The sequence below is a fragment of the Nycticebus coucang genome, chromosome 9, assembly GCF_027406575.1.
Source record: "Nycticebus coucang isolate mNycCou1 chromosome 9, mNycCou1.pri, whole genome shotgun sequence".
NCBI classification, from domain to species: Eukaryota; Metazoa; Chordata; class Mammalia; order Primates; family Lorisidae; genus Nycticebus; species Nycticebus coucang.
In genome coordinates, this window is record NC_069788.1 from 110,758,130 (window position 1) to 110,780,300 (window position 22,171).

Sequence of the window (22,171 nt, forward strand, 5' to 3'; positions counted from 1 at the left end):
GAGAAAATCTTTGTGATTTTAAAAAAGAGTTTATTTTCTGTTAAGAAAATGAGGCTGACTGTGGTGGCTCATGCCTGTAATCCCAGTGTTTTGGGTGGCTGAGGCAGGAGGATCATTTAAGCCCAGGAGTATGAGACTACAGTAAGCTACAGTCACACTCCAGCCTCACTGACAGAGTGAGACCCTCTCTCTTACAAGGGAAAAAAACAAAAAAGAAGAAAAGAAAAAGCTAGTCACAGAAAATATTTGCCAAATGTAAATCTAATGAAAGACTCGTATTTAGAATATATAAAGAACTTTTACAGCTGAATAATAAGAGGACACAAACAGCTCAGTTTTTAAAAGAATGGCAAAACCTTGACTTGATCACTACGCATTATTACATATATGAAACAAATTTTCTCATGAACCATGTAATTTGCACAAATCTTAAGAAGTGGCAAAAGTTTTGAACAGATACTTCATCAGAGAAGCTATGCTCAATATTGTTAGTCTTTGGGAAAATGCATATTAAAGCCACAGTGGTATACCAATTCATATCTATTAGAATGAGTTCTCGTGCATTGCTGGTGGAAATGCAAAGTGGTATAGCCACTTTGGAAAACAGTGTGACAATTTCTTATAGGTTAAGTATACTCTATTAAATACTTAACCATATAATTCAGCAATCCCACTCTTAGATATTTACCCAAGAGAAATGAAAACATGTGTCCACCCAAAGATGTGTACTTGAGTGTTCATGACAACTTCATTTACAATAGCACCAAACTGGATATAATCCAGATTTCCTTCATCTGGTGAGTGGCTAACCGTCTTGCAGTTTGTCCATTTGATGGAGTACTACCCAGCAGTAAAGAAGAATGAACTACAGAAGCATGTAACAACATATATGAATCTAGAAACCATTACGCTAGGTGAAAAAATGCCACACACAAGACTGTATTTTTCATATTAGGCAAATTTACAGGGCGTTCTGTAAACGGCAAAACCACAGTGGTAGATAGTATGTCAGTGTTGCTTAGGGACTTGGGGGAGGAGGACTGACTGCAAAGGTGCATGAGGGAATGTTTTGGGAATGACAAAATGTTCTATATCATGATTATATTTTGTATGGTAACCTTACAGAGTTGTCAAAACTAATTGTACATACTAGATTGGTAACATTTAACTGTTTATGAATTATACTTCAAAAAACTTGATTTTTAAAAATTTATGACAAGATATTTTGCCAGAAATTTATGCGGGGTTAGAGAATGGATTCAGATTAGTTTAGATCTGAATTTGTTATAGGCACTAAAATGATTTGAAATAATAATATCACTGAATTGAATTGCAAAGAGCTTACTATATAGTTACGTGGTATCAGCATTAGGTCAAGTTTAAGTTAATATTCTTACTATTAATGAGATGGTAAAACATACACATTTTATTGAAATAGTTGCTAGATCAGAAAATGAGAGTCCCAAATAATTCAGGAAGAAAAATTGAGGGCTGATTTTGAGTCCCCCCCCTCTGGCATAAATCTTTGAATCTGATACGATTGACCACTAATTTCTAGAAATAATCACTTTCTTTTGCCTTTGATAAACCACTTCCACTATTTTCTCTGCTCTTCTCTGATTGTTTTCCTTCTCATTCTTTTTTATTAAGTGCCAGCCCTTTTTGATAATGTTGATCCCCTCAGAATTCTATCATTAGTCCTTTTCTTGGCCTAACTGCTTTCCACAATGGTCTTCTCCATTCCCTGTGTCTTCAAGATTTTATTGGTATCTCTGTATCATTATGTGCTTATTTCTTTTTTTTTTAGTTGTTGTTTTTTGAGACAGTCTCACTATGTCATCCTCAATAGACTGCTGTGGCATCATAACTCATAGCAACCTCAAACTCTTGGGCTGAAGCGATTCTCTTGCCTCAGCCTCCAAGGTGCCCACCACAACATCTGGCTATTTTTTTGTTGTTGTTGCAATTGTCATTAGCTGGCCCTGGGCTGGGTTGGAACCCGCCACCTTAGGTGTATGTGGCTGGCATCGTAATCATTGTGCTGCAGGCGCCGAGCCTGTGTGCTTATTTTTGTTTGTTCCATGGATGTATTCATCTGATTATCCTATAGACACCACCCTGGACAGGATGCCATCCCATTACAGGGTGCACTCACACCCACACCCACAACTTAATCAGGCTGGGACCATGTAGACATGCCAGTGAACCTAATGTGCGTATCTTTGGGATGTGGGAAGAAACTGGAGTACCCTGAGAAAACCCATGCAAGACATGGGGAGAGGGTGCCAACTCCACACAAATAGTGACCCTGCCCAGTGACCCTGGCTGGGAATCAATTTTTTTTCCTCCTTAACATTGTAATGAAGCAAGATCGACTTGCTGTACCTTGTCCAAGATCAGTCAGTAACAAGAATCGCATTCTTACCTACTACTTAGAATCATTCACTCTAATTTGGCTCCAAGTCGTCTTTCTAAACACTTTGCTTTCATAATGTTGGATTTTTCATCACTCCTTTTTTTGACTTGGTACTTTTGCCTGTGCCATTCTTTCTGCTTAGGATATTAGTCTAGCCCTCCTCCCATCCCCCCCACCCCACCCCCGCTTTGCAAATGCTTACTCATTCTTAAGTAATTAGCTGCATTGTCTTTACTGTGAAGACTTCATTCTTCTAGGCCAGTGGTTCTCCACCTTCCTAATGCTGCGGCCCTTTAATACAGTTCCTGTGGGTCGCGACAGCATTAGGAAGGTTGAGAACCGCTGTTCTAGGCAGACTCACCTTGCCTTCTTTGGTCCTCCATACTTTGTTTATTTCTCTTTCAGGGCACTTGCCACATTCTATTGCCCATTTCCCACAGTAGAGGTGGAACAAGTTCTTCCAGATTAAGAAAGGATCCTGTTTTACTTATCCTTACAACTGGAGCTTCTAGCTTTCAGCTTGACATACAGCAAATACTCAAGAAAGGTGAAATGAATGAAGAATGAATGATACAGAGGAACCTGAAGATGTTGGTAGTCAGTAAGATGATGGTAGTCAGTTGGTTCACAGAGTGAACTGCAACATAGTTTTCACAAATGATTTTAGGCAAAAAGAAAATAAATACAGATTTCTAGGGATGGGGAAACTGCAGAAAAATGTCATTTAAAATGTGAACATATGGGATGGATGATAATGCCCACCAGAATTTGGGGAGTGTAGTGCTTTTCAAACTTTTTGGCTCCAGTAACTCTTGTGGTAGAGGATAGTTACAGCTATGTAACCCCTGGGGGTTAGGAGCAGAGCTCCAAGCAGTTTTTCTACTTCAAGTACAAAATACCTATGAATATTTTTAACATAGCCATGTTTTTTAGCTTTAGAAATTCATTCAGGGCGGCGCCTGTGGCTCAGTTGGTAAGGCGCCAGCCCTATATACCAAGGGTGGCGGGTTCAAGCCCGGCCCCGGCTGAACTGCAACAAAAAAATAGCCGGGCATTGTGGTGGGCGCCTGTAGTCCCAGCTACTCGGGAGGCTGAGGCAAGAGAATCGCTTAGGCCCAGGAGTTGAAGGTTGCTGTGAGCTGTGTGATGCCACGGCACTCTACCGAGGGCCATAAAGTGAGACTCTGTCTCTACAAAAAATAAATAAATAAATAAAATTAAAAAAAAATAATAATAATAAAAGAAATTCATTCAAATATTATATTCTACTTTTAATTTTTCCTATTATTTATTTATTTTTTTGCAGATGGATTCTCATTCTGTCACCCTGGCTAGAGTGCTGTGGTGTCATCGTAGCTTACAGTAACCTCAAACTTGTGGGGTCAAGCCATCTTCCTGCCCTAGCTTCCTGACTACTGGGACTCTAGGTGCCCACCACAGTGTTGGCTATTTTTTCTTTTTCCTTTTTTTTGAGACAGTCTCGCTATGTCACCCTTGGTAGAGTGCTGTGGCGTCACAGTTCACAGCAACCTCAAACTCTTGGGCTTATGCGATTCTCTTTCCTCAGTCTCCCAAGTAGCTGGGACTATAGGCGCCCACCACAATGCCCGGCTATTTTTTGGTTGCAGTTGTCATTGTTGTTTGACAGGCCTGAGCTGGATTCTAACCCGCCAACTCTGGTGTACGTGTCTGGCACCCTAGCTGCTGAGCTATAGGCACTGAGCCTAGTTTTTCTATTTTTAGTAGAGATGGGGTCTCACACTTGCTCAGGCTGTTAAACTCCTGAGCTTAAGTGATCCTCCTGCCTTGGCCTCCCAGAGTGTTGGAATTATAGGCCTGAGCCACTGCACCTGGCTTACATTCTGTTTTTTATTACGAATTTAATATGAAAATACTTTTTTTCTCTCTACTCATCCTCTAGTATAGTGTTTTTCAACCTTTTTGATCTCATGGCACAACTTGAACCTGTAGTTAAACTTCCATGGCACACTTAAACTATGTTGATCCAAAAAAAGATTTAAAAAAAGAATATGCTTACTGTGCTTTGAACTTCTTTTGAAAATAATTTAATTAATGATCTTTAAACATTCTCACAGCACACCCAAGATCCAGTCACAGCACACAGGTTCAAAATCATTGCTCTAGTAAAATAGACGCTGCAGGAACATATCATTTGTCCTCTGGTTTCTAGTACATTCTGACATGGCCCATACGCAGATCTGGGAGGCAGGAAATGGGGTTGTAGTTTAATATAGGTTACTGTGATCTGGGGGAAGTATTGCCTACTCAGGAGTATTATGTCATGGAACCAAGAAGACTGATCTCATCTTGTTCTAATGATGGCTGTTCCTGGAAGGCTGCAGACATTTGGAGGCACCTCATTACCAGATTGTTGGGGACCAGCTGGAGAGAGTTCATAGAAGACCCAAGAATGATTAAGAGACTGGAGGGTCTGATTGATGAGGAAAGTGTAAATGAAAACCATATAACTTGGCTGAACCAAGATAGCAGAAGTACACAGTTGTATGAATATTTCAAGAGAATAAACTTGGTGGGAGAGAGCAATCTTTTATGGTGAGATTTTGGAATGGGGAGAATAATCCAGGGTGAAATTAAGTCATGGAGAAATTAAGCCATGATAAATGTAAACCCATAATCCAAATGGTGTATTTTATTTCTTGGAACCTCCTTGGTTAGACCTCCATAATCTGTACAATTTTTGCTAATTGAATGATTCGGGTTTTTTTAATTTCATGTTCCTGGACTCATGGCTGGTGCTTCTGTATAGAAAATGCTGGAGATGATGTCTTAGAAAGCAAATGTCCTTTCTTCTGTCCTGTCTTATTTTGTGGAAATCAGTAGGTGATAGTGAAATGCCTGTGTGCTGCTGCAAGCTCTGTATGTACTTCAGAATTCTGAAGTAGACTTTCATATTAGTTTTTTCAATCATTTCCTCCTTTGTCAGACTACTATGCTGAAGATACCTCTATTGTAACATTTACTAGTCTGTATTAAAATTATTTGTTTACATAGCAATATTTCCTAATTGATGGTGGGCTCCCTGGGGACACTGACTGGGTCTTACTCATTTCTGCCTCCCAGTGGCAAAGTGGTTTCAGGAAATATTAGCCTTGATGAAATGCAAGCATAATTGTATGAAATACGTACTTTGGGAAATGGTTGTATAAAATTTCTAATTGGAGTATAAGAGGCAACTTAAATCAGAGTTGAAATTAGAAACATTTGCATAATTCTGCAAGTTTTGTAGCTCTTCTGAGAGGGAATAGTAGAATTGGAAGAAAATTATTTTAATGTTTTCTTTGATTTATAAAGATGTGTTCATTTATTAAAGCAGCTAGCTTTACAACTAGGACCAGTAGACTAGGAAGTGGTATGCTTTTTCCATAAAGGGTCAGATAGTAAAGTTTTGTGGGCCATGCATGTCTGCTGCAACTACTCAGCTCTGCCATTGCACAAAAGCAGCCATAGATAATTTGTAAACCAATGAACTTGGCTGTTTTTATTCTCTTTTTACAAAAACAGGTGGCTGTCTGGATTTGGCCAGGAGGCTGCAGTTTGCTGACTCCTTCTCTGGACTCTTACTCCTGAAAGCATGGTTTATAAGACCAGCAGCATCAGTATTACCTGTAAGCCTGTGAAAGATACTGAATATTGGGCACCTTCTTAGGCTGACTCCTAGACTAGTGATTTTCAACCAGTTTGCCGTGAGAGGATCTTAGGTGTGCTGTGAAAATTCTTAAAGATCATTTTAAATTATTTTCAAAAGAAGTTCAAAGCACAGTAAGTATGTTCTTTTCTTACTCTTTTTTTTTGATCAACATAATTTATGTGTGCTGTGGAAGTTCAACTATACGTTGAACTGTGCCATGAGATAAAAAATGTTGAAAAACACTGGTCTAGACCATGCTTTTCAAACTTCAATATGCATAGGAATCAGCTGGGATCCTGTAAAAGTGCAGGTTGACATAGTAGGGATGAATAACATACTAGCCACAGGGAGTCAAAATGAGAATGATCCAGCCAGTGACCTCAGGGAGCCCACCATCTATTAGTAGATACTACTATATAAACAAATAATTTTAGTACAGACTAATAAATATTATAATAGAGGTATCTTCAGCATAGGAGGGAATGATTCACGGCCTGGTATGGGTAGGGTCCTCAGAGAAGCCTTGGTGCTGGATCAGAGAAGGCGGAGTGCTTGAGTTGAATCTTGAAACTTACTAGAGGTACTGAAGCATGGGATAAGCGTGGTAGTTCATGGGGTGGACAGTAAGGTATATTAAAACTCGGAGTTATTTAACTTGATCATAGGATTGGATCAAAATGAAATGAAGTAAAGGTTCAGTACGTTTTATCTTAATTCTTTATACTGTTATCTTACTTGAAAAAAAGGGTAACTTACCTAATCTTTTCCTTTAAAAAAAAAAATAGGTTCCTAAAAATATTTGTTCTCTAGAAGTAGGAATTCTGTACATGTTCTTGAATCATTAAGAATTTGAAAATCAGGCGGTGCCTGTGGCTCAGTGAGTAGGGCGCTGGCCCCATATACCGAGGGTGACTGGTTCGAACCAGGCCCCGGCCAAACTGCAACAAAAAATAGCTGGGCATTGTGGCAGGCACCTGTAGTACCCTGGTTCTAAAGTCCACTTCAGGAGGCTAAGGCAAGAGAATTGCCTAAGCCCAAGCGTTGGAGGTTGCTGTGAGCTATGACACCACGGCACTCTACTGAAGGGCGACAAAGTGAGACTCTGTCTCTAAAAAAACAAAAAGAATTTGAAAATCACTAAAGGGTCTAGTGAGGTGGCTTGCACCTGTAATCCCAGCTATTTGGGAGGCTGAGGTGGGAGGATCAGTTTACTTGAGGCCAGGAGTTGAAGACCAGCTTGGGTAACATAGCAAGGCCCAGTTTTAAAAAAAAAGAAAGAAAGTAAAAAAAAAAAAAACACTAAAAGGTACAGGTAGAAGAGAAAAATTACTTATAATCTGTATACCAAGAGATGAACACTATTAATATATTTATGTTTTTCCTTCTAGTCTTCTTCATATATTGTTATACTATTTCTAAAATTGAGATTGTGCTATTAAACAAGTTTTTTGTCTACCTTTTCAGTCAACATTTTATTTGTGAGCATTTCCCTATATTGTTAATACTTAAAAGTGTCATTTAAAAAATACTTACATAACATTCTCTCATATGGACCTCTTATAATTTACATAACTGTTCTCTTGTTTGCAGATTCTTTATGCTGGTTCCATTTGCTATTTGACCTGGGTTTTGGCTCATGTATTTGGCAAATCTGATGGAATATTTTAAAATAAATGGACGTATTTATTTTTAATTGTAAAAGTTTGCCAACTCATGTGGTTTGCTGGCCTTTGCTCATTCTGTTCTTTTGTTTTTGTAGCATTTTGTGTTTTCTACCTTGGTTTCCTATAGTATAGAGGCAGAAGAGTAGTATAGGTTCTGGGTTCAGTTTGTCTGGGTTTGACTCAACTCTACTGGGCAGCGCCTGTGGCTCAAGGAGTAGGGCGCCGGTCCCATATGCCGGAGGTGGCGGGTTCAAACCTAGCCCCGGCCAAAAACCAAAAAAAAAAAAAAAAGAAAGACTCAACTCTACTCACTGTGTATTATCTTGAAAAAAATACGTACACCTTCTTGTGTCTAATTTCTTCATTTGGGGTGAAGGGATAATAGGGATAATTGTTTGTGTCTTAGAGTGGTGAATTAATACCTAGGAAGCATAGGTATTGATAGTTCCTGTCATGTGGTAAGACAGTCTAGTAGTCTCTTCTAATTTGTTTTATGGTGGATGTTTGTGTCTGCATTGCCATAAACCCTCTTTCTGCTACACTTTTGGTTCTTGAATATCTTTGAGAGTTATAAACTGCCATCACCGCATGTTATTTAGTGACTTTATTTGAAAGTTCAGAGATTTGTTTTTCCCACATGTAGCAACATATTTTACTATTTTAAACATAAAATCAGCTTTAAGTCTTGGAAATGCATACATGGTTATAAAGGGAGCAGATTGCATAGGGTGATAGATTGGGTTTTTAAGCTCTTTGGAGATTTCTCCTTTCCAACTGAATAGTTTTGATTCCTTATCGTGGCATATAAGGCCGTCTGTAATCTGCTTCTGTCTCTGCTTGTGTCTCATTTCTCTTCATAGTTGTTCCCAGGCTCTGTTCATCAGCCCCACTAAATTGAAACTGGGCATGTGGTTGTGTTGAAGCTCATTCTTTAAATCTGTGCCCTCATTTGCTTCTACTGAATGATTAGAATCAACTGACGTGCTGGAGCTTCCTTCTGGGGAGTGATATACTAGTTATAGACCATGAAGTTGCCGGGTGACCTCTCTTGTGGAGCTGGAGAGTGGCCTCGAGGAAACTATGGAGTTTTAATTGAAAGTGCTTGGTTAGAGTTTACCAACACTTTGTTATTTTTGGTGGCCCATACTTTCCCCTGCCTGTTCTTCCTCCTCTTTGTTGTTTTCTGGGGAATCTCTTTCAGAAATAAAAACCTATATCACTAACGCTGTTTTCTTTTAGGGTAGGAACCTGGGACACCAGAACGTATGTATCCTTTGGCAGTTGATTGCACTCTGCACTACAGACAAATCCGGGAATGATATATTCTTGGGCTCTATTTCTCTACCCTGGAATTCATCCAGTTCCTTCCAGAAACATTGACCCTCTGCTTATTCTGACACATCCTCAGTGAAGGTCTGATGGACAGACCCTTTCTGTTGACCTTGCAGCTTGATTCTTTCATGTGCAAGTTGGAAGACAAGGTGAAAGGGGCCAGAAGTTACCTGCTTTGGTGAATACAAGTGCTCCACTTGGTTCTCAGAACATGGGCCCTCGCTTAAAGGTAAGACAATAGACTGGTTTAAGATTCAGTTATGGGGGGCGGTGCCTGTGGCTCAAAGGAGCAGGGCCCAGCCCCATATGCCGGAGGTGGCGGGTTCAAACCCAGCCCCGGCCAAAAACTGCAAAAAAAAAAAAGATTCAGTTATGGGGATGCGGATTGTGGATCCAGTGACCAACCTTTTAGTCTTGTTCAGCAAGGGATAGCTGTTGAAGTATGCAGTTGCAGTGAAAATTCACTTTGCCCCTAGTAGAGCAATTTTAATTATGAATAAATCATTCTTCATTTTCAGGAAATGACTTTTTCACAGCTCATCTTCAGTGTTGGGGCTAAAATTTACTTGCTATCATAATTTTAAATCTTAGTACTCCAAAAAACCCAAAAAGTTCTAGAATGTGTATGTCAATTCACTTTCTAGGAGCCCCTTGAGATGGGTATTTTCAAGAATCCCCCCCCCCCCCCGTTTGTAGGTAATTTGAGTGAAAGTCCTGTAGTATTAAGCAACTAGACCAGGATTCTTCAGTAAGCAAGTGCTATTTCTGCATTAGGTAATTGATATTGCATTCCACTTTCTTTTTTTTTGCATTCCACTTTCCTTTGTCATGTTTGCTTTTATTTCAAAAGATAAAAAAAAGAAAAAAAGAGCTGTAAGAGTTTATCTTTCTAATTTTAGCTTTAGATTCTTCACAGTAAGGTTGGGTAATACTTCTCATACTTTTACCTGTTTTCTTAAATCTTTTCTCTTCTCAAATACTTCACTATTCCTATGACTTCATTCTTTTTCATAATTCATTGTTGTATGAAGTTAAGAGCATTGGGCTTATAGTTAGCCATGGTGTTGAGTCTCAGCCTTGTCACCTAACCATCAGTGAGATTTTCAACAAGTTAATTTTTCTAAGCCCAACTTTTCTAACTGTAACATGAGAATAATACTTATTTCATCAAGTTGCTGTGGTGACAGTTAACTTAGGCTAACATACATAAAGCACTTATTTGGGGAGTGTTTGGCTTGTGAAAGGTGGCACAATAAGGGTTAGAAAGTCATGAGTTTACTACTACTGTTATTCTCCTAGCCTAGAGTATTCCAATGAGTTGAAAGCAAGGGCGCTAAAGAGATGAGCTCAAAAACAAACGAAATATTTATGTAACAATTGTTTGAAATAGTATGACGGAACCTCACCATAGTTGAATTATACTCAGGAAAAGTATAAAAGCTTGAATTATACTCAGAAAAAGTTCCAAAATAATGCTGTGCAGAAGTGTGAACAGTGAAAGCTAGAAGGTGCTATAGAAACTATTGTAGAAAAATACCGTGTGTGAAAATCCATGACCCTAGTGGTGGGTATTTGATACATACCTATTGAACTGAATTAAATTGGCAACTTTTAGGTCTAAAGAGCTTATAACTCCTGACTCAAGAGCCTGCTAGTTAGAGAAGTCTTTTAAAACTGTATGTAGAAAATAGATCCCGGGGCGGCGCCTGTGGCTCAAGGAGTAGGGCGCCGGTCCCATATGCTGGAGGTGGGGGGTTCAAACCAAGCCCCAGCCAAAAACCACAAAAAAAAAAAAAAAAAGAAAAGAAAGAAAGAAAATAGATCCCATCTAGAAATTCCTTAGGCATTCTGGACAAGGAAAAGAAAGTCCTTTGACCCTATCCAGCAGATATTTTATTAACATTTATTGCAGTTACTATATGCAATTATGTTGGATTCTTTGGATAATTTTTAAGACTAGTCATTACCACATGTTATTAACCACTTCTAAAGTAAAAAAGGAAATAAACGAGAGACTAAAAGAATATACATGCTATAAAATAAATTTTAAAAAGTTGTGTGGAAACTCAGAAGAGGGAAGAATTTTCTAAATTGATGATGAGGGAAGATTTCAGGGAGGAATCTAGGTGGGATTTTCCCTAGACCTTAGGATCACAAGATGTTCCATGTGTAGAGACTGAGAGGAAAGAGGATATTCTGGGCAGAGGAGATAACTTTGAAGGGATGGAGATGGAAAATTTTAGAACTTGTATGTAAAAATGTAAAGGATCTGATTTGGATAGATCACAGGATGAATAATGAGTACTGTAGAAGGCGAGGTCGAGGAGAACCGTGTTGGGTAGAGGTGGGGGTATCATTAGGGACAGACAGAGGGTGATTTGTTGAGTTATGACAACAAATAACTCATTCACAGTGAGTTATAAGTGAATGAAGAAAAATGACCAAGGACTCAACTAAGTAAGCTTATTACTCTCTGCTTCATGAGAATTGGGACTATGGCTACTTACTCCCCTAGTACTTGGCATACTAAGTAAGCACTCAGTATTTGTTGAATGAATTATTTCAGGATGAATTTTTAACTCTTTACTATAAAAATTTTCAGGCAGAGGGCGGCACCTGTGGGTCAGTGGGTAGGGCGCCGGCCCCATATACCGAGGGTGGCGGATTCAAACCTAGCCCCGGCCAAACTGCAATGAAAAAATAGCCAGGTGTTGTGGTGGGTGCCTGTAGTTCCAGCTACTCGGGAGGCTGAGGCAAGAAAATTGCCTAAGCCCAGGATTTGGAGGTTGCTGTGAGCTGTGATGCCACTGGCACCTCTACTGAGGGTGATAAAGAAAGACTGCCAAGTAGGTTGAGATTTTAAGAACAGTTGTAGAAACCACGTATTGGGCAATAGAGAGGTTCCTTGAGTTTCCTATCAGCTCCAAAACAAAAGAGTAGTGATACTGATACTGTTGTTATGCTAGTTGTAATAATCATTAAAACTTTGAGAACTTGCTGTGAGCCAAGCACTACTCTGTTTATGTGTGTTAACTCGTTTAGTCCTCACAGCACCCTTACATTGTTGGTCCCATTTGACACCCTGTAGAAAGATTAGATGATTTGTCTAACGTCACATTATGACTGGCAGAGCACGGATTTGAACCTAGGTGATCTAACTCTAGAGTCTGTACCCTCATCCTCTACATTATACTATTTGTTACACTGTTTGATTTTAGAGCCTTGATGGCTATGGTGAGTTACACTTAAAGGAGATGGTACCAAAGAAATCTCCATTCTTTTTACAGCAGTTGAGACTTCTCAGGTCTCCAGGCTTCTGATTTACTGTAAGCTGCATCTCACAGAAAAGGTGATTGTAGTTGTCAGAGATAGTAGACAGGAATTTTTCCAGCCATGGTGACTCAAGCCATAAATTTGGCACTATTCTTCTTCTTCCAAGGAGCAGGAGACATGAGACTACAAGTCTGTGACATCAGCCACATATACACATACTTCATTTGCTGCTGCTGCTGCTGCTATAACTTCACTGAGGACCAGAGGTTTCACATTTAGGACCAGGTTGGATGACATAAAGACAGTTAAACTACCATTTCCATCCCACCAAGTCATCTAGCATATCCTGAAAGGTGCAGACAGTTGCTTTTTGAGAGATGATAGCAGCTTTTCAAGATAGGGTCCTAGAAGACAAGATACTTATTTGGGAAGAAGTCTCCATAGTTTCCATCTTAAATTTTAAATTTTGAGTCTGTATATTGTCTATAATTAGGCCTTTTGGGGAGTGCCTTAATCTACATGTGTTGACAATTTTAATGTTCCTTATGTGGATTTCTTTTCTAGAAGGACTTTAGATACCAGTCGAAATAGGGTTTTCTGTGAAACTTGTCATTCCTGAAATTACCTACTCTCTGTGGGATCCACTGGGTATGTTATTATCAAAAGAACTAATGGGCCGTGTTCTTTATTTTTCTTAAAAAATTTTCAGCATGATCAGGTATAAAAGCACAATCTGAAAAAAGGTTTTGCTTCCTTCTAGATCTTAGCCTAGAAATTTTTAGCTGACTTGCCTTCAAGTAATGTTCTAATTCTGATAAAAGGTGCTGGGTTGTGGTAACAGTGATAACCTTAGTATACATATTGACTTTGTGGAATGGAAAGCATACATAGCCTGTATTAAGGCCAAACTCAGTGATAAGATAAGAATATTCTTGTGCTTTGCATTTTTCCTTGGTGGCACCTTTAGTGGTTCAAATGACCAAATGAATAATGAAGATTGATGTTTTATTCCGGAAACAAGTTTAATGACAGTGAAATTCAGTTTCCCTTCAAACTCTGACCTTGACAGGCATCACATAGGATGAGAAATACAGTCTCCTTTTGTTTCTCCCCTTGGCCTTTCTGCTGAGCTCATCTTCCAAAGGGCCCATTAGTTTGACTGATCAGTAATAGTGTAAATGACTTTTCTTACAATACCCACTGCTTATTATTGCATTGACCCAGAGTTCATTTTAATTACATAATACCAACAATAACGATACTTGCTTTTTAAGGGAAAGTGACTCCATTATCTTTGCTTGTGTACCACTTTGCATAGGGGAGGGAAATTATCTTGGGAACCCTGGATCTAAGGAGATGAAAGCCTAGTTATTGCATTTTGTAATTAGCAATATAGCAAGCAAGTGGCTGTTTGTGGTATTCCGAGGGTGGTTGGTAGGTTGGAAGTCCTTAGGGGGAATGATGCAGTCTGTTTTGTTTCTCTGAAACATGTCATAGGGCACCTGTCAAGCTAGAGAGAGAGGAAGGAATAGTAAGACTGTAGACTAGAGACAATTAATTGGTTGGCTCAAGCTATGTGCTCTACTTTCTCCTACACTGAGATGGCTATAAGGAAGAATTATAGAAAAAAACTAAAGTTTTCTTTTACAGCTGCAGCTGTGATCCTCGGCTGTCTGTCGGCATTGAAGGGACCTGATGTTTTACGTTATTGGTACGTTATAGAAAGAGCTTTCTTTATTATCTTTTTGTTAGGGTTGCTTAGGTCCCTTTTGCCTCCTTGTTTATCCTCATTGCCCTTAATAATACAGCTTGAAATATTTCCAGTCATGCCAGAATGTACCTTCACAGGGTTGGCAGCAGAATTCATTCATTTGGGAAATATTTATTGAGCAATTATAATCAGTGCCAGGCACTATTTACTGTGGGGTTTAAAGTTGAGTGAGGCAAAAATCTGCCTTCAAGGAGTAGGAATTCATAACATGACAGGGAGCTGGTCAAGGAGGAGAAAAGTTATAATAGATGCAAGTACAAGAGTTTGAAGGAGCCCAGAAAAGAAAACCCCTAACTCTGATGGGGACTGGGGAAGGCTTCTGCCAAGTGGACAGGGGACGGGAAGGCTCCCAGGTGTGCATTCTTTATGGGAAGAAATGGGGGAAATGCACATTCTCTTCACTGCCTCTGTGGGGGCCAATCTCATGCAAGAAGGAGGGGGCAGGGGAGCATTATATGTAGTTCATGTAGAACAAGGCTTAGCACACTTTTTCTGTAAAAGGCCAGAGAGTAAATATTTTTGGTTTTGAAGACCATACACCTACTTAGCTCTACAGCGTGGTGCCGTAGACAGTTTGTGAACAAACAGATGTGGCTTTATTCCATAGAACTTTATTTACAGAAATAGGCAGTGGGTAGGATTTGGCCTGAGGGCCGCGGTTGCTGAGCGCCTGGGGTAGAAATTTCTCTCTTCCTCCACAGTGGTAGTGGTCCAGCACAGTGTTTCTCTTCTGCAGTCTTGCAGTGTCATACTGACTTCCTGTACTTTTTGAGAGATGGCTGTCCTGTTCCTTAATGAGATGCTGTAATGTGTAACAGGCAGGTGGTCTGTGTGTTTTCTCTTTTACATAGGTGGAATCACAGTATCTGTGGTTGCATTCTTCTTCACAATTAAGTTCCTCTTTGAACTTGCCGCACGTGTAGTCAGCTTCCTCCAGAATGAGGACCGTGAGCGTCGAGGGGACCGGACTATTTATGACTATGTGCGAGGAAATTACCTGGATCCCCGGTCTTGCAAAGTCTCCTGGGATTGGAAGGACCCTTATGAGGTGGGCCACAGCATGGCCTTCCGAGTGCATGTAAGGAAATTTTTCTGTCTCCATAACCATTGGGGTTTCTGAGTTACTTGCTTTCCAGAACTCAGTTCAGTCTGTTGGTGGTGTTGGCCTGGAATGTTAACATTTTTGCTTGTTTTTCAGCCTCTCCCAGGAACTTGGGAAGTGTTACTGTCTGAAGAGTTACAAATGTGTCTATCATTTTAATAGGTACTTAACCTTTGAAGAAGTATAAAGGTTAATGTTAACTTTTGAAATAAGAAAAATGTTACTAAAAAGAGTAGGTACTTACAGATTAGGGGTTGGCAAATCAGGCCCAACTTCTGTTTCTGCAAATACATTTTCATTGGAACATACCCACACCCTATTCATCGTGTACTGACCACGGCTGCATTCACATTTGAATAATTATGACAATTGAGTAGTTGTATATGGCCCACAAAACCAAAAATGTTTACTATCTTGCATTTTACAGAAAAGGTTTGCCGAGCCCTGCAGTGACTTCTTCACTGTAGCATTAAGCTTAACTTGAGAACTTAAACCCCTCCTGGCCTTGCCTAGTGCTTTAGTGGCTAACTTACCTTTAAATTGGGGTTAGCACTTAAGAGGGCTGATAAGACTAAGGAGGTAGCAATGATGGTTCAGAAATGTCTAGTTGAGGTGGACATTTTCTTGATTCAGAGTTAATTCTATCCTATCCTCTGAACAAGTTAAGAATTTGTTCACGATTGAATCGTTTCTTTGGAGTGTTGGGGGAATTGGTTTCTCTGTGTTTCTGTGAACAGGACTATCAGGAGTGGGTAGGTCCTGGGATTTACCAGTGTGGCCTCTGCCAGCTTAATGCCCCTATCCCCACATTCTTCTCTAGTTACACAGGAGTTGATTTTTTCTCTCCTCTCACTAATAGCTGCCTCTCTTCTCCCCACTGCAGTTATTCTATAAGAATGGGCAGCCCTTCCCTGCACATCGGCCTGTGGGACTAAGAGTTCACATCTCTCATGTTGAGCTAGCGGTGGAAATCCCAGTAACTCAGGAAGTCCTTCAGGAGCCCAATTCCAATGTAGTGAAGGTGGCCTTCACTGTGCGCAAGGCTGGGCGTTATGAAATTACAGTGAAGCTTGGTGGATTAAATGTGGCCTATAGTCCCTACTACAAAATTTTTCAGCCTGGTAGGTTCTTTTTCCTTTATTTCTCCCTTTGTCTCCATCCCTTTCCCTCATTCCCTCCATCCCTTTTTCCCTTTCTTTTTTTTTTTTTTAATATTACCTTTATTGAGATATAATTCACATGTCAGATAATTCATCAATTTAAAATATACAGTTTAAAGGTTTTTAAAGTTTACAGAGTTTTTCAGCCATGATCACAGATAATTTTAGAGGATTTTTCATCACTCCAAAAAGAAACTCCATACACATAAGCAGGCAGTTTTTTCCCCTACCTCCTAACCCTAGGCAAATATGAATCTACTGTCTCTGTAGCTTTGCCCACTCTGGACATTTCATATAAATGTAATCATAAAATACATGGCCTTCTTTGACTGGCTTGTTTTATGTAATATGGTGCTTTTAAGGTTCACCCATGCTGCAGCTTGAATTAATACTTTTTATTGCCAAATAATATTCCTTTGTGTGTATATACCACCTTTCATTTATCCATTTATCAGGTGATAGACATTTGGGTTGTTGCTCCTTTTGGCTACTATAAATAACCCTGCTAAAAACATTTGTGTACCAGCTTTTGTGTAGACATGTTTTTGTTTCTCTGTAAGTAGAATTGCTGACTCATCAACCCAGTGAGTTCTTAAGAGATAAGAGTACCAGAATAGACAAAAGATAAGTCTTTCTGATTTTTGAAACTAAAAGCACCTTAACACTAATCTCACCCTTGCTTCCAATAAGTGTTTTGTCACTAAAGAATGCTTGCTCAGGGCGGCACCTGTGGCTCGAGGAGTAGGGCGCCCGCTCCATATACCAGGGAGTGGCAGGTTCAAGCCCGGCCCCAGCCAAAAACTGAAAAAATAAAAAACAAAAAGAACGCCTGCTCAAGCTTCTGATATCTAAGAACTGAGGCCTTTATCTTTACTTTTCCCCCTCTCATGTCCTTTGTGCCAGATAACAGATGCTCATCAATACTGAGGTCTAAAATTATAGTCTCTTGTTCTCAGATCTGCAACTTACATGTGTAGTGTGTTGAGATCCTATCTGCCCTAAGTGCCCTGCCTGGCTTCCTTTCAAGGGCATAGTTAGGTAATTGGTGGTTTGAGATACACAGAAGTGATAAGACCTTGGGTAGCTTTTGGAGTTAAACCCAGTGAGTAGGGCCTTAAGAAGACTTGTGTAGCTTTGCTTCCTTAGTTCTATTTTCTTTCTTGTACAGCAAAAGAAAGCTGTGGACAAAGTGGCTCCCCAGCCATCTCTTTCTCCATGTATCTCTTCCTTTCCTTGAATGCTTAATTCAGAGACTCTTGTCCCCATCAATTGTCATCACCTCACCTCCTTGCCACAAATAGAAAATAGTGATAAAAATTTGTGATAATTATATATTCACATGCTGTTGTGAGAAATAATACAGAGATCTGGTATACCCTTTCCCCCAGTGGTAACATCTTACAAAACTGTAGTATAATATAATAACCAAGTTATTTGGGCTAGGTACCCTTTCTCGTGCCTGTTATGCTAGCACTCTGGGAGGCTGAGGTGGGAGGATCCCTTGAGCTCAGGAGTTCAAGGCCAGCCTGAGCAAGAGCAAGACTCCATCTCTACTAAAAATAGAAAAATTAGTTGAGCATTGTAATGTGCACCTGTAGTCCCAGCTACTTGGGAGACTGAGGCTTGAACTCAACTTATCACTTAAACTCTGGCATTTAAGGTTGCTATAAACTATGATGATACTACTGCATGCTTGCCTGTGCAGCAGAGTGAGACTGTGTCTCAACAAAACAAAACAAACAAACAAAAAAAAACAGCCAATAATGACCAAGTTATTAACAATGGTATGGTCAAAATACAGAACATTTCCATCAACACAAGGATCCCTCATTGCCTTTTTACCTCCCACAGTACCTGTTTCTTAGCCCCTGGCAACCCTCTAATCTATTCTTCATTTCTATAATTTTGTCATTTGAAGAAAATTATATAAGTAGAATCATATAGTATGTAACCTGTTGGGACTGACTTTTTTCACTTAACATAATTTTCTGAAGAGTAATCCAGGTTATTCAGTGTATCAGTAATCGGTTCCTTTTTATTGATGGTACAGGTTGAGTATCCCTCAACTGGAATTCTTGGGACCAGAAGTGTTTTTGGAATATTTGCATTTTACTCACCAGTTGAGCATTTCAAATCTGAAAATCCAACATCTGAATGCTCCAATAAGTGTCATGTTGACACTCAAAAAGTTTGGGATTTTGGGCTTGGTGCCCGTAGTTCAGTGGTTAGGGTGCTGGCCACGTGCACCAGGGCTGGTGGGTTCGAATCCGACCAGGGCCTGTTAAATAACAATGACAACAGTAACAGAAAACAGCCGGGTGTTGCGGCAGGCCCCTATAGTTCCAGCTACTTGGGAGGCTGAGGCAAGAGAATCGGTTAAGCCCAAGAGTTTAAGGTTGCTGTGAGCTGTGACGCCAAGGCACTCTACCCAGGGCGACATAGTGAGACTCTGCCTCAAAATAAATAAATAAATAATAAAAAGTTTGGGATTTTAGAACACTTTAGATTGCAGATTTTTGTATTGGAGATGCTCCACCTGTATTCCGTGGTGTGAATGTACCACAGTTTGTTTAACTATTCGCTCACTGAAGGACATCTGGTTTGTTTCCAGTTTTTGGCTGTTGTGAATAAAGCTGCTATAAACCATGTACAGGTTCTGTGTGAATATAAATTTTCATTTCTCTGGTATAAATGCCCAGGAGTACAATTGCTGAGATGTATGATAGTTGCATGCTTAGTTTAAATTGCCAACCCTTTTCCAGAGTGGCTGTAGCATTTTACATTCCTACCAGCAACGTATGAATAGTCCAATTTCTTCATATCCTTGACAACATTTAATATTGTCATTATTTTTTATTTTAGCCATTCTGATAAGTGTACAGTGGTATCTCATTGTGCTTTTAATTTGTATTTTTCAAATGGTTAATGATGTTGAACATGTTATTTATTTATATATATATATATGTTTTGTTTTTTTTTTTTGAGGCAGAGTCTCACGATGTTGCCCTCAGTAAAGGCCATGGTGTCACAGCTCACAGCAACCTCAAACTTTTGGGCTTAAGCGATTCTCTTGCCTCAGCCTCGCTAGCTGCTGGGACTATAGGTGCCTGCCACAATGCCTGGCTACTTTTTGTTGCAGTTGCTGTTGTTGTTCTAGCTGGCCCAGGTTGGGTTCGAACCTGCCAACCTCCATGTATGTGGCTGGCTCCGTAACCACTGTGCTACAGGCGCGGAGCCAGTGTTGAACATCTTTTCATGTGCTTATTTGCCTGCCATCTATATATCCTCTTTGGTAAAATATCTCTTAATGTTTTTTGACCATTTCCTAATTGGAACTTTTATTTTTTTACAAAGATAAGAGTTGAGAGTTCTTTGTATATTCTACTTGGTAATACTTGGTTAACTATGTGGCCTGAAAATATTTTCCCCCTATCTGTAGCTTTTTTTTTTATCTTCTTAGCAGAGTCTTTCATGGAGCAAACATTTTTAATTTTGATCAAATCCAATTTATTAATTTTTTCTTTCTTTTCTTTTTTCAAGTGAGTCTCACTCTGTCATCTCAGGTAGAGTGTGGGGGCATCATTGTAGCTCATGGCAACCTCAAACTCCTGGATTCAAGTGATCCTCCTACCTCAGCTTCCCAAGTAGCTGAGGACTACAGGTGTAGTCCCATCACCATACCTGGCTAATTTTTTTTTTTTTTTTTGGTATAGACAGGGTCTCTCTCTTGCTCAGGCTGGTCTCAAACTCCTGGCCTTAAGTGATCTCCCTGCCTCAGCCTCCCCATGCTTACAAGCATGGTCATTCATTTGGTGTCTAAGAAGTCTTTGGTCCCTGATACTGCAAATTTTCTCCTCTATCTTTTTTTTCTTAAAGTTTTATAGTTTTACATTTTATATTTAAGATCATGATCCATTTGTAGTTAATTTTTGTGAGATATGGGGGAAGATTCTTTTGTTTTTTTGAGACAGAGTCTCACTTTGTCACCCTTGGTAGAGTGCTGTGGTATCATAGCTCACAGCAACCTCAAACTCTTTTTTTTTTTTAGAGACAGTTTCATTTTATTGCCCTCAGTAGAGTGCTATGGTATCACAGCTCACAGCAACCTCCAACTCCTGGGCTTAGGTGATTCTCCTGCCTAAGGCCTCTTTGTACTTTATTCTCCTCCTCCAACTCCTGGGACTATAGGCACCTGCCACAATGCCCATTTTTAGGGATGAGGTCTCACTCTTGCTCAGGCTGGTCTTGAATCTGTAAGCTCAGGCAGTGTACCCACCTTGGCCTCCCTAGTGTTGGGATTACAGGTGTGAGCCACCGTGCCTGGCCTTTTTTTGCTTATTGATGTCTAGTTGCTCCACCACCTTTTGTTGAAAGGGTTATCTTTCCTCCATTATGTTGCTTTTGCACCTTTGTCAAACATCAGTTGGGCATATTTGTAGGAATCTATTTCTGGGGATCTACTTCTGGATTCTCTGTTCTGTTCATTTATCTATGTATGTATCCCTCTACCATTACTAATGGACCATTGATTACTATAGCTCTTATAATAAATCTTGTAAGATGTATTTTAAGTCTTATAATTGGTAAATTGGCCTCTTTATATTTCATTCTTCTTTTTCAAAATTGTTTCAGCACTAGCCAGGCGTGGTGGCACATGCCTGTAGTCCCAGCTACTCAGAAGGCTGAGACAAAAGGATCACTTGAGCCCAGGAGTTTGAGGTTGCTGTGAACTAGGATGACACCATGGCACTCTACCCAGGGTGACAGAGTTAGATTAGGTCTCAAAAAAAAAAAAAAATTGTTTTAGCTTTTCTAGTTCTTTTGCCTTTCCTTATAATTTTTAGAATAATCCTGTCTAAAACTATAAAGTCCTGCTGGTATTTAGTCAGAAATGTTTTAAACCTGCATATCAATTTGAGGAAAATTGACATCTGTATCATATTGAGTCTTCCATAAATATGGTATGTTTCTCCATTTATTTAGATCTTTTTTGTTGCTTTCATTAGTGTTTTGTAGTTTTCAAAATACAAGTCTTGTACATTAGATTTGCAACTAAGTATTTCATGGTGGGTCTTTTTTTTCTTTTTTAATCATTCAGCACTTATTTTTAGGATCCACCTTACCCATAGGTTCCCAGTGGGACTCTAGGCACAATATCTGTAACTCTTGTTTCTATTTCCTCCAAGTTCTTTACTCATTTTGTTTAATGTTTACAATGGCTCGTTTGTAAAAATGAGCCTCAAGAGTTCATTTGAGTTAATTTTTCTATTCCTTTCCCCCTCTTTTGTCTGACTATTAAATAGTATTATTTATTCTTAAATAAATATCTAGGGATCCAGCTCTCCAGGACTCATTGAGGAGATCTTTGTGCTCCAGAGAACACCTCTCTATTTTTTTTTTTAAATAAATTTATTTCAGGTTAATGTGAGGGTACAAAAACACCAGGTCACAATATTTGATTTCATTAGGTAGAGTCCCTCTTGTGGTTATGCCCCACACACAAAATGTGTGGCACCCCCATCCCAAAGAAAAACACTTCTCTAAATGTTAGATTCCATTGTCTTTATTCCAGGAATGGTGGTTCCTTCCAAGACCAAAATTGTGTGCCATTTTTCAACTCTTGTGTTGACCTGTGGGCAACCACACACTCTACAAATAGTGCCCCGAGATGAGTATGACAACCCTACCAACAATTCCACATCTTTGAGAGATGAGCACAATTACAGTCTGTCCATTCATGAGGTAAGCAGCCTCCCTTCTCTGTGTGCTACCAAGAGAAGGCT

At 39.6% G+C, this 22,171-nt stretch overlaps 1 protein-coding gene across 7 annotated transcripts in view; it reads left to right on the plus strand.

The window, feature by feature from the left end:
• The window catches only part of AREL1 (apoptosis resistant E3 ubiquitin protein ligase 1), a 47,477-nt gene that overhangs the window by 6,729 nt on the left and 18,577 nt on the right, over positions 1–22,171 (plus strand). For 2 of the 7 annotated variants that reach the window (XM_053601881.1, XM_053601880.1), the window contains exons 2-7: positions 5,960–6,217; positions 8,990–9,311; positions 14,006–14,066; positions 14,978–15,204; positions 16,112–16,349; positions 21,961–22,130. In XM_053601881.1, the coding sequence (XP_053457856.1) occupies positions 14,051–14,066; positions 14,978–15,204; positions 16,112–16,349; positions 21,961–22,130 (651 nt within the window). In that variant the 5' untranslated portion in view covers positions 5,960–6,217; positions 8,990–9,311; positions 14,006–14,050. The remainder of the gene's footprint in view (positions 1–5,959; positions 6,218–8,989; positions 9,312–14,005; positions 14,067–14,977; positions 15,205–16,111; positions 16,350–21,960; positions 22,131–22,171) is intronic. The other 5 variants (XM_053601884.1, XM_053601883.1, XM_053601886.1 and 2 more) reach the window with 3 other exon arrangements.